At 45.2% G+C, this 13,342-nt stretch overlaps 1 protein-coding gene across 6 annotated transcripts in view; it reads left to right on the forward strand.

Annotated features, from left to right (window-relative positions):
* LOC137524665 (uromodulin-like) overlaps positions 1–13,342 on the forward strand; it is a 408,103-nt gene that overhangs the window by 142,848 nt on the left and 251,913 nt on the right. For all 6 annotated transcript variants that reach the window (XM_068244787.1, XM_068244788.1, XM_068244793.1 and 3 more), the window contains one exon: positions 12,072–12,249. In XM_068244787.1, coding sequence (XP_068100888.1) covers positions 12,072–12,249 — 178 coding nt within the window. The remainder of the gene's footprint in view (positions 1–12,071; positions 12,250–13,342) is intronic.

Consider the following 13,342-nt stretch of genomic DNA (forward strand, 5'->3'; position numbering starts at 1 on the left):
CTCCAAAGTCTGGGCTTTCTTTGAAGACTGCACTGAGGATGGTACTATGGCGATTTGCAAGGTGTGCAAGACCCGCCTGAGCAGGGGGAAAAGTATTAACAACCTCTCCACCACCAGCATGAGCCGCCACATGCTATCCAAACATCCCACTCTGTGGGCAAACGCGGCAGGACAAGGTACCAGCAACACTGCCTCCCTTGGGGTCACCAGACTCACCACCAGACCCGCCTCAGCAGCAGCAGTAGCCCAGCCATTGCGTGGTTCACAACATTCACAAACATCAGACGCTGACACTGTCACTTTCCGGAGTAGTGCTCTTGAGGTCTCCCAGTGTTCATCAAACACAACAACCAACAGCCCTTCAGTGTGCAGCCCTACGATTCAGTTGTCTGTCTCGGAGATGTTTGATCGCAAGAGGAAATTGCCAGCAAATGACCCCCGGGCCGTGGCAGTAACAGCCAGCATAGCCAAGCTTCTGGCCTGCGAAATGCTGCCATATCGAGTGGTGGAGACAAACAGCTTCAAGGGCATGATGTCAGTGGCCATCCCACGTTACATGGTTCCCAGCCGCTACCACTTTGCGCGCTCTGCAGTGCCTGAGTTGCATGAGCACGTGGTCAGCAAAATAACCCGAAGCTTGAAGAATGCCGTTGCCTGCAAGGTTCACCTCACCACTGACACCTGGACGAGTGCGTTCGGCCAGGGTCGATACATCTCCCTTACCGCGCACTGGGTGAACCTTGTGGAGCCTGGCAGCGATTCCTCACCTGCTACGGTGTGGGTGTTGCCCACGCCGCAAACAGCTGCACCGCCGTCCCTCCCACTGGATAACAACAGCAGCACCTACCTCTCTGACTCCTTCTCCTCCAACGCATCTCAAAGCTGTACCTCATCCGGAAACGCTAACCCAGCACCAGCAGCAGTAGGATCGTGGAAGCAGTGCAGCACAGCTGTTGGCATGCGTCAGCAAGCGTTGCTGAAGCTGATCTGCCTTGGGGATAAGCAGCACACAGGGGAGGAAATTTGGAGGGGAATAAAGGAACAGACGGATTTGTGGCTGGCACCGCTGGACCTGAAACCGGGCATGGTTGTGTGTGATAATGGGAGTAATCTCATTCGCGCTTTAAGGTTGGCTAAGCTGACACACATCCCTTGCCTGGCGCACGTGATGAACCTAGTAGTTCAGCGGTTCCTGAGGACATACCCAGGCGTGACCGATCTTCTGTTGAAGGTGCGACGAGTGGCCAAACATTGTAGAAATTCCAGTACTGCTTCGGGGGCACTCGCCAAGATGCAGGAGCGCTTCAATCTCCCCCACCATCGCTTGCTGTGTGATGTCCCTACGCGCTGGAATTCTACGCTGCACATGCTAGCCCGCTTTTGCGAGCAGAAGAGTGCAGTGGTCCAGTACCGAGGCGCATCCGGACAGCTGCCAAGCTTCTGTGGATCCGAATGGGCCAACATGTTGGACCTCTGCCAAGTCCTCCAAAATTTTGAGTAGTCCACGTTGCTTGTGAGCAGTGACAACTCTTCAGTCAGCATTACCATACCACTGCTGTGTTTACTGAAGAGGTCAATGTTGAAAATCAAGGAAACAGCTGTCATGATGCAACTGGGGGAATCTGAAGGAGAAAACGATCAGCGTGATGGTACCAACATCAGGCCATCCGCCTCAGGAAACGCTGGCCCCAGCAGCTATGACGAAGAAGAGGAGGAGGAACAGCTGGAGTTGGAGCAGGAATTTCATGCCACCACTGACGAGGGCCAGAGCGGTGCACGTTGGACTTCCACAATTCAGCACGAATGGTCAGCAGAAGCAGACCAGGAAGAAGGTGACGACTATGATGCATCACAACAACTATCACAACGCTCACAAGAGGATGATGAGGATTCTGGCAGGACTCTGGCACACATGGCTCAATTCATGCTAGACTGCATTGAACGCGACCCACGCATTGTGCGCATTCTGGACAACACCAATTACTGGGTTTATACACTTCTGGATCCACGGTACAAACACAATGTTCCAAAACTGCTTGAAGAAAGAGTCAGACAGGTCAAAATGGAAGAATACCAGCAGGCCCTTGTGGAGACTTTAGAGAGGAGATTGACATCCTCCCCCTCCTCTAGCCAGTTGTACGCCGACAGACTGACTTCCGCAAACCCAGGACGACCAGGAGGGCAGCAAACAACACAAGCCGCAGTTAGTGCCCAAAAGGAAATGGTATCGGCAGTGTCCTTGGAGTGGGAAAATTTTCTGACACCCATGCAGCAGCAGCCCACAGAACAGCAAGCGTGCAGATCCACCTCCAACACCGATCGCCTGGAGAAGATGGTCAAGGACTACATGTCAGATGGCGTAGCTGTGTTGAACAATCCATCTGCACCCTTCAACTATTGGGTATCGAAGCTAGACACCTGGCACGAACTGGCAATGTACGCAATAGAGGTGCTGGCTTGCCCGGCAGCCAGCGTTATGTCGGAACGCTGTTTCAGTGCTGCCGGAGGCATCGTCACAGATCGGCGTATCCGCCTCTCCACAGAAAATGCAGACCGTCTGACTCAAATTAAAATGAATCAATCCTGGATTGGAAACGACTATGCAACACTCTCGGACCCCAACCAAGTAACATGAACAATGACCATCTGTGATGGGTTAGCGTTGCCGGTCCCTGTTTATGGAACCTCTCATCTTTATTACATTTATGACTGCATGGCGGTAAAAAGCATGCTATCCGCATGCTTCTTGTCCTCCTGCAAGGCCTGGGTTGTTGTGTCTCAAAGCGTGGCCTTCTCCTCCTGCGCCTCCTCCTGTTCCATCACGTCTGCTGCTGCTGGGTTAGCGTTGCCGGTCCCTGTTTATGGAACCTCTCATCTTTATTACATTTATGACTGCATGGCGGTAAAAAGCATGCTATCCACACGCTTCTTGTCCTCATGCAAGGCCTGGGTTGTTGTGTCTCAAAGCATGGCCTTCTCCTCCTGCGCCTCCTCCTGTTCCATCACGTGTGCTGCTGCTGCTGCTGGGTTAGCGTTGCCGGTCCCTGTTTATGGAACCTCTCATCTTTATTACATTTATGACTGAATGGCGGTAAAAAGTATGCTATCCGCACGCTTCTTTTCCTCCTGCAAGGCCTGGGTTGTTGTGTCTCAAAGCGTGGCCTTCTCCTCCTGCGCCTCCTCCTGTTCCATCACGTGTGCTGCTGCTGGGTTAGCGTTGCCGGTCCCTGTTTATGGAACCTCTCATCTTTATTACATTTATGACTGCATGGCGGTAAAAAGCATGCTATCCGCACGCTTCTTGTCCTCATGCAAGGCCTGGGTTGTTGTGTCTCAAAGCGTGGCCTTCTCCTCCTGCGCCTCCTCCTGTTCCATCACGTGTGCTGCTGCTGGGTTAGCGTTGCCGGTCCCTGTTTATGGAACCTCTCATCTTTATTACATTTATGACTGCATGGCGGTAAAAAGCATGCTATCCGCACGCTTCTTGTCCTCATGCAAAGCCTGGGTTGTTGTGTCTCAAAGCGTGGCCTTCTCCTCCTGCGCCTCCTCCTGTTACATCACGTGTGCTGCTGCTGGGTTAGCGTTTCCGGTCCCTGTTTATGGAACCTCTTATCTTTATTACATTTATGACTGCATGGCGGTACAAAACATGCTATCCGCACACTTCTTGTCCTCATGCAAGGCCTGGGTTGTTGTGTCTCAAAAAGCGTGGCCTTCTCCTCCTGCGCCTCCTCCTGTTCCATCACGTGTGCTGCTGCTGCTGCTGGGTTAGCGTTACCGGTCCCTTTTCCTGGAACCTCTTCTCTGTATTACATTTATGACTGCATGGCGACAAAAAGCATGTTACCTGTGCAAAGAAACATGACATTTTCCACATTTAAAAGACAGTTTTTCCTTTTGAAACTTTACAATCAATTTTCTCAAAAACTATAAGCTCTTTTTCAAATATTTTTTTTCCACTTGTACCCACTCCCAAGGTGCACATACCCTGCAAATTTGGGGTATGTAGCATGTAAGGAAGCTTTACAAAGCACGAAAGTTCGAGTCCCCATTGACTTCCATTATGTTCGGAGTTCGGCGCGAACACCCGAACATCGCGGCGATGTTCGGCGAACGTTCGCGAACCCGAACATCTAGGTGTTCGCCCAACACTAGTTAGAAGCAGTTGACACATTTAATTTTTAGGCATCAGTGCTAGGTTATTGAATCTTCTTAAAGGACAACCAAGGTGACACGTGATGAGATAGACATCTGTATGTACAGTGCCAAGCACCCAAATAACTTTAATGAAAATTGGGAGGTGTGGAGTCAAGTGTTGGCACTGCAGTGCACTTGGGGAGGGTTGCAAGCAACTGCACCATTCAGGGCCTGCTGGTTAGCCAATAACCATACTCTGCATGCTCAGACCTCAAGGCACAAGTCGGCACTGCAAGCACTCCGGTTTATTCCAAAGTAAAAATGCAAACAGTGACATAAAAAAGTGCTATCCAGTGCAACAAGACAAAATTATGTGCACATACCGGTCCCAGGGGGCAGTCAGTGGGTGATGAATGGTGGCTGCAGGGGACACCTGCTGGATTGCTTGCATTGCCAACTTTTGCTTTGTTTTCCTCCATCTACACATTTAACTAGACTGTGTTCCTTTTTTTCTTACTTTGACTGAAAGAGTTTAACATCAGGTATGCAAGTGACAGTTTCTGTCTGGGTCGGAACCGGGTTGGACGGGGTCAGACTATAGCATATCTATCACTGATAAGTAATTACAGCCATAAAACACTTCCCTGTCAGTAAATGGCTTCTGAGAGCAGGAAATAGATAAAAGGGTCAATAATTCATAGATTTGAGCTCTGGCATACTTTTAGTTTAAAATAAAACCGTGGGATATCTAAAAAAAGGTCATTTTTAGGAGAAGGAGAATAGGTACAATTGTTTTTCTCATCAGTTTTTTTTCACCTCCAATGTCCTTTAAGCAGTAACACGTTTGTGCTAAAAAAGCAAGTGAGCGGTAGAATATTTAGGCTTGGTGTAGTCAAATTGCCAGCACTGAAGATATTGGTGAAAGGCTACTGGATTGGATGCCAGTTGGAAGATGATGGGTTGGTATTGGTTGTGGTTATCCCATAAGTGTTGATTAACATGGTTAGGGGATAGGTTAGTGGAAGGTCAGCTTTGCTGAGTTAGAAGTCCAAGGTAAGGCATTCATAAGGGGTTACCATAAAGGTATGAGTAAATGTAAGGAAGTTGTAGAGTGATGGAAATCTATCCTACCTCCTCATGTATCTGAATGGCTTTCCTTGAAGAAGAGGTCGAGGTCCTTTCACCCTCCAAGGCAGATAATAATGTAACCTTTGGGCTAACCTAAGAGAGACCTATTTATCTCTTCTTTTTTCCTTTCTTGACTTCCTTTTTCTTGTATACAGTATATCAATATTAACTAAAGCTAGAATGCAAACTATGACGTTATATATAGCCCCAATGTGAAGATTGTGGTGATGAAGCCTATCTAAGCTTGGCATCCTATAGCTATAACTGGTTGTGTGTGAGGGAATAAAAAGTTAGAGTAAGAAAAGTACTCTAGTAAAGATGGTAGGTTATGGTTAGGCATCAGGAAGGTTTTAATATTAGAGATAAAAGTTTGGGTTAGTCATAGTGATGAGTGAATACGGCCCTATTAGTTTCTTCATAATTTTCCCCAAAAAAGCTAATTTGCAAAAACATAAAAACATTTGCAAAAATATATATGGACATGAGAACACACATTTTCACCAAGTGCATCGAAGGGACATGAGAAAACACATTTTTGTACAGATGTGTATGTGTGCAAACATTTATGGGAGGGCATGCAAAAACACACTTTTACCAATTGCATTGAGATCAATGTGCATGAGAAAAAACATTTTCAAGAAAGTTGTACTTTTTGCTAAAATGTGTAGTTTTGCAAAAATCCATTAGTTTCACAAAAATATGGGATGATTTCACAAAATTTTTTAATTTTGATGTGAAAATCACTTTGGCTAAATTCCAGTTCATCCCTATTTTAGCATCAAGAAGCTATTGACATTAATGATGGATAAAACGGTTAGGTACGGGAAGGGTTTTTTCATCATGAGGGATGGGGCTACAGTTAGCTGAACAAAGTGGGCTGCAGGAATGGATGAAAATGCCAATATTATTTTCCGTTAATCTTCGCAAAAATAATGTTGAATTCGACATTCTAGCGAATATGCCATTGACAACCATTTTGTAATAAGTTTGTGATTTTTCGTATTTTCATGAATTTCACATAATGATAGTAGTAAAAATGTTTCTGTACCGTGTTAGCCAAACAATATATGTAGGTAAAAAAAAAAAAAGTCTTGTAAAAGTAATACCTTTTAATGGCTAACTGATAAAGTTAAAAAATGCAAGCTTTCTGGGATCTAGTCCCCTTCTTCAGGCATATTTCCAGATGTAAGCTGAAGTAAAACACTGATGCAGGTAAATAGTAAACACGAAGATGGCAGTTGTGCTGGTTGCAGTTTAGCAGTTAGATGTCAGGTGATCAGCAGGCTGGAGCAGGTGAGCTCATGCAAGCAAACATGACATCTAGCAGGTTTCTGAATATCATGAAGCCAAGTCAATCATGTTACTTAAAGAGAAACTCCAACCAAGAATTGAACTTTATCCCAATCAGTAGCTGATACCCCCTTTTACATGAGAAATAGAATGCTTTTCACAAACAGACCATCAGGGGGCGCTGTGTGACTGATTTTGTGCTGAAACCCCTCCCAAAAGAAGCTCTGAGTACCGCGGTACTCTGGGCAAACTGCCACAATGTAACAAGGTTCACAGATAGGAAATGGCTGTTTACAGCTGTCTGTAACAGCCAGAACAGCTAGAAACAGCTACATAACCTGCCCACAGTAACAATGTCACCATGTAATACATGTCAGAATGTGAATCTGGGAGAGGAAAGATTTTACAATGAGCAAACACTGACTAAATAATTTATACATAATAATTGTAAAAATGAAGCACTTTTTTATTACATTATTTTCACTGGAGTTCCTCTTTAAGGAGTCATGAATCCCGTTCCACAATTTAACCCTTCTGTTAATGTCTTAAACATTTTCATAAATTTGTACTCATAAATCTTTCTTGCTTGTTCATTTTTAAGTTACCCTTAAAGAGAACCTGTACTGAGTAAAAATATTTAAAATAAACACATGAGGTAACTTCAAATGAACATTACATAGTTACCTTGCCATCAGTTCCTCTCAGAAGCTCAGCATTTTCTTCTGACAATAATCCCTTCCAGTTCTGACAATATTTTGTCAGATCTGAAATATATCAGTTGCTGTCATTAAAATATCAGCAGCTGTCAGTTATAGCTGAGAGGAAAACTGATGTACCAGGTAATGTCCATGTTTCCCTATGGCTCAAGTGGGCGATGTTACAGTTTAACTGTGTGCTGACCAGAAAGCTGTTATGGGTAATGGCCATTTTCAAAATGGAGGACGGAAAATTCCCTTGATCACAGTGAGCAAACAGGACGTGGGACAGGAGAAAGACACTGCGGAGTAGACTACATGGAAGGTAAGTATGACTTGTGTATGCTTATTTTGACTTTAAATTTTCAGTTCAGGTTTTCTTTAAGAATAAGTACTTTGAGATCTTCCATGCTGTGTCCTGGTTCACAGAAGTGTTGGCCCACTGGTGTGTCCATTTTACCCTCATTAATTTTAAAGCGGTGATGGTTCATTCTTGTGCACAATATTTGTCCTGTTTCTCCTATATAGATTCCTCTTGAGGGGCATTTCATGCAGCGTATCATGTATACAACATTGGATGACTCACAGGAAAATTGGTCTGATATTTGATGATATTTCTGTGAGTTTGGTATTTGTATTTGGCTTGTGCACAAGATATAAGGGCAGGTCTCACACCTTGCGGTATTGCAGGGTAATGTGCCTGGAGCATTATCTACACCAGAAACTCCAGGCACATTTCCTGTTTACTATTTACCTGTATCAGTGTTTTACTACAGCTAACATCTAGAAATATACCTGAAGAAGGGGACTAGATCCCAGAAAGCTTGCATTATTTAACTTTATCAGTTAGCCATTAAAAGGTATTACTTTTACAAGACTTTTTTTTTTTACCTATATACATGAATCTCACAATAATGCGAAAATACAATGTATTTTCGCAACACAATTTCTCAAAATCTAAATTGCCATTTTCAATACGAAAATGACTTTGGCGAAAATTCACGAGCAACACTGGTAGGCTGCCTGCAACAAGGAAGCCAACATCGAAAATAGCATCACATAGCCAACATAACAACCATGTGCCTGAACCCCATGCCAATTCTGTCCATGCAAAAACAAAACATATTCTGTCAGCATGTTATTGCGATCCCCCATTTTGTGTGTAGTTCACCCTGTGAGAAACATTTTGGGTTATTATAATCATTATCCTACCTAATAAAACCTAAGTGTCACTGCGTCCAGCAGCTGTCCCTGTGTCCCAGGTTTTTTGTCACTGCGCATGTGCGCAGTAACGGACAGCTGGGACCAGGGAGCTGGGTGGGCAGGTGCGGGCAGGCGAGGCGGGCGGGTGCGGGCGCACGCATGCGCACTGGCGGCGGCAAACGTTAAAAGACCTAGAGCCCGTTTTTAAATGTGCTTGGGTCTACTAGTTGATTTATAAAGTGCTAACATACTTGTATTCCATGGTAGTGTACAAAGTAAGAAAAAATCATGGTGTACATAATAATACCGACAATGGCAAACACAAAATATAGACACTGATTGAAAATACAGAATTGGTAGACAGTAATTACAGTAACAATGTAACATGATGAACAAAATGTTTTACATGTTCCGAGACAAATAATGAAATACAAATTCTAAGACACAAAAGGGTGAGAGAACCCTGCCCTTGTGAGCTTACATTCTAAAGGAATGAGGGACGAGGATAAAAGGTGGTATGCAGGGCCGGTTCTAGACCTGTTTTTAAGTAATTACTTCCGATATAAAAGTGGCTATGGGAGCCACAGCGGGTCTCCTGATTTGAGGTCTACAAGCAGGACAGACAAGGGGGACTTTGTGAGCCTGTCCTGCTGCAGGAGGCGACTGCCGCTTGCTACAAGAAGATAAGCAGTGGCCGGGGAAGAAGGGGGGCCAGGGGAACCAGTGCAGTGGTAGCCGGGAGCGAGGGGGTGTGGGCGATATGCAGTCTGCAACATGACGCCACCTGAGGAATTAGCGTCACCTGGTGTCATGGGCGGGATGGCCCTGGTGGTATGCAATATGCATACCAAGAGGTATTGGGCCACATGCAATTTACTTTTTCTCCTAAGTTCTCCTAGGTGATATTTTCACACTGTAAACATAAAATATCTTTTAAGCCACCAGCTCTTTCTCACCTACTTTTGATTTTTTTTTCAACTGCAGAATGCTGAAAAGTTATTTTCAACAGAAAATGAAAACTTATCTCCTAAAAAAAATACTTAGGTAAACAAGTGAATTGCATATGGGCCAGTGTGTGTTCAGGTTATTCAGTAACCCTGTGTACTGTACCGAAGGCCCACAATTTCCACAATGATTTTTCTGACTGGCGATTTTTTTTGAACAATCATTTCTGCAATCTTGAGACGTGGATACAGGCATGCGATTAAACAAACAATGTTTGGCGATGCGTGGCAATGAAGACTGTTAGGGCGGATCTTTAAGATCCCCAACGACATCCATGTAAAGTACCGTGATCACTTGACCCTCGTCCGCGCCCATTGTGTGCTGTCACATGACATCACATGTATCCGCCAGCAGGAAGATGGATCAGGGAACGCTTGTCATCGGGGGAGGTAGCTGTGATCCATCTTCCCACGTCATTAGTTACAGTGGGTTGCAAAAGTATTCGGCCCCCTTGAAGTTTTCCACATTTTGTCATATTACTGCCACAAACATGAATCAATTTTATTGGAATGCCACATGAAAGACCAACACAAAGTGGTGTACACATGAGAAGTAGAATAAAAATCATACATGATTCCAAACATTTTTTACAAATAAATAACTGCAAAGTGGTGTATGCATAATTATTCGGCCCCCTTTGATCTGAGTGCAGTCAGTTGCCTATAGACATTGCCTGATGAGTGCTAATGACTAAATAGAGTGCACCTGTGTGTAATCTAATGTCAGTACAAATACAGATGCTCTGTGAGAGCCTCTGAGGTTGTCTAAGAGAATATTGGGAGCAACAACACCGTGGAGTCCAAAGAACACACAAGACAGGTCAGGGATCAAGGTATTGAGAAATTTAAAGCAGGCTTAGGCTACAAAAAGATTTCCAAAGCCTTGAACATCCCACGGAGCACTGTTCAAGCGATCATTCAGAAATGGAAGGAGTATGGCACAACTGTAAACCTACCAAGACAAGGCCATCCACCTAAACTCACAGGCCGAACAAGGAGAGCGCTGATCAGAAATGCAGTCAAGAGGCCCATGGTGACTCTGGACGAGCTGCAGAGATCTACAGCTCAGGTGGGAGACTCTGTCCATAGGACAACTATTAGTCATGCACTGTACAAAGTTGGCCTTTATGGAAGAGTGGCAAGAAGAAAGGCATTGTTAACAGAAAAGCATAAGAAGTCCCATTTTCAGTTTGCCACAAGCCATGTGGGGACACAGCAAACATGTGGAAGAAGGTGCTCTGGTCAGATGAGACCAAAATGGAACTTTTTGGCTAAAATGCAAAACGCTATGTGTGGCAGAAAACTAACACTGCGCATCACTCTGAACACACCATCCCCACTGTCAAATCTCGTGGTGGCAGTATCATGCTCTTCAGTGCATCTCTTCAGCAGGGACAGGGAAGCTGGTCAGAGTTGATGGGAAGATGGATGGAGCCAAATACAGGGCAATCTTGGAAGAAAACCTCTTGGAGTCTGCAAAAGACTTGAGACTGGGGCGGAGGTTCACCTTCCAGCAGGACAATGACACTAAACATAAAGCCAGGGCAACAATGGAATGGTTTAAAACAAAACATATCCATGTGTTAGAATGACCCAGTCAAAGTCCAGATCTAAATGCAATCGATCTGAAAACTGCTGTTCACAAACGCTGTCCATCTAATCTGACTGAGTTGGAGCTGTTTTGCAAAGAAGAATGGGCAAGGATTTCAGTCTCTAGATGTGCAAAGCTGGTAGAGACATACCCTAAAAAACTGGCAGCTGTAATTGCAGCAAAAGGTGGTTCTACAAAGTATTGACTCAGGGGGCTAAACAATTACGCACACCCCCACTTTGCAGTTATTTATTTGTAAAAAATGTTTGGAATCATGTATGATTTTCGTTCCACTTCTCGCGTGTACACCACTTTGTATTGGTCTTTCACATGGAATTCCAATAAAATTGATTCATGTTTGTGGCAGTAATGTGACAAAATGTGGAAAACTCCAAGGGGGCCGAATACTTTTACACACACACGCACGCACGCACGCACGCACGCACGCACGCACGCACGCACGCACGCACGCACGCACACACACACACACACACACACACACACACACACACACACACACACACACACACTGGGCAGCATGGTGGTGTAGTGGGAAGCACGGTGGCATAGTGGTTAGCACTCTTGCTTTGCATTGCTGGCTCCCTCCCTGGTTTGAATCCCAGCCAGGTCATCATCTGCAAGGAGTTTTGTATGTTCTCCCCGTGTCTGTGTGGGTTTCCTCACACATCCCAAAAACATATAGATAAGATAATTGGGTTCCCCTAAATTGGCCCTAGACTAGGATACATGCACTACACGATACATACATAGACATATGACTATGATAGGGGCTAGATTGTGAGCCCCTCTGAGGGACAGCTAGTGACAAGACAATATACTCTGTACAGCGCTGCGTTATATGTTGGTGCTATATAAATAAATTATATATATATATATATATATATATATATATATATACACTGTTTTATCAAGTAAGAAAAAAAAAACCTCCATATATGGAAGCATTATAGGCAATCTCAATGGCTTTTACTTGTTATTGGAATAATGATGTTTGTTTCCTAGGTGTTTAATTATCTGGATTACACTTTGTCAAAACCAGCAAATAGTTCAAAACAACTGTTTTCCAAAGACTACAGTGGGGAGAGTCATTCTGACAGTTTCTCAGTGTCAGATAATTTCACTTCTTTGATAGTGACCACCGATGGAGTAATCACGTCCTTTGATATAATAGGACCTGGAGGTAAGTATTTGACTCTTTCTATTTTTGTAAATACAATGGGAGTAGTACTGAGAAAATCAACACTTATACAGAAAAATGAATGCTTCTGTTTTAACAATGTAAATACCTTGAACACTATAGTGAAAACTGTGACATTGCGCTACTGCTTAGGCATTCATGTAAGCAGAATAAAACCCTCAATATACTTTGTGTTTAGGAATGCAACTATTCAAGTTCTTGCAGGTCCGCACCAGTCTGCATGGCTGGTCTCTACCAGCCCAGAGGATATCTAACTGCCTTAATGTCTCTGCACACAGCTTCTGATGTTTAAGTTTCTATGTGGTGGCTGGATAGTTGTTAAAGGTAACCTTAAGTCAGGGGGAAAAAATGAGTTTAACTCACCTGGGGCTTCCCTCAGCCCCCTGCAGCTGATCGGTGCCCTCGCAGCCCCGCTCCGATGTTCCCAGCCACAATAGCACCCCCTATGCTGCTATTGCAGCATAGGGAGTCCGCAATAGCAGCATAGGGGGTGCTATTGTGGCTGGGAATGCGAAGAATCACTCGCGTTCTCAGCCTGTCGGCCGGTGACGGCGAAACCGGAAGTCGCCGCTGGCGGGTCCAGGAGCATCGGAGCGGGGCTGCGAGGGCACTGATCAGCTGCAGGGGGCTGAGGGAAGCCCCAGGTGAGTTAAACTAATTTTTTCCCCTGACTTAAAGGGAACCAGAGAGGATAAAATATACATACCTGGGGCTTCCTCCAGCCCCATACGCATGGATCGCTCCCACGCTGCATCCTCCGCTGCCTGGAACCGCCGATACCGGATCCCGTAACTACCGCCAGTCGGCCAGTCGGCCGGCGGACGCGTCCAATTCTCCGCATCACAGTGGGCTCCCTCCATACAGGTACGCGTGCGGCTGCCTACTGCGCAGCCGCATGCGTACAGGGATGGAGGGAGCCCCCGTGATGCGGACAATGGGCCGCGTCCGCCAGAAGTGACGCCAGGAAGCGGAGGATGGCGGTGTGGGAGCGATCCAGGCTTATGGGGCTGGAAGAAGCCCCAGGTATGTATAAACTCTTTTTCTATTTTAAAAAATCATTCCTCTCTGGTTCCCT

This window comes from Hyperolius riggenbachi, chromosome 7 (genome assembly GCF_040937935.1).
Source record: "Hyperolius riggenbachi isolate aHypRig1 chromosome 7, aHypRig1.pri, whole genome shotgun sequence".
In the NCBI taxonomy this organism is placed as follows: Eukaryota; Metazoa; Chordata; class Amphibia; order Anura; family Hyperoliidae; genus Hyperolius; species Hyperolius riggenbachi.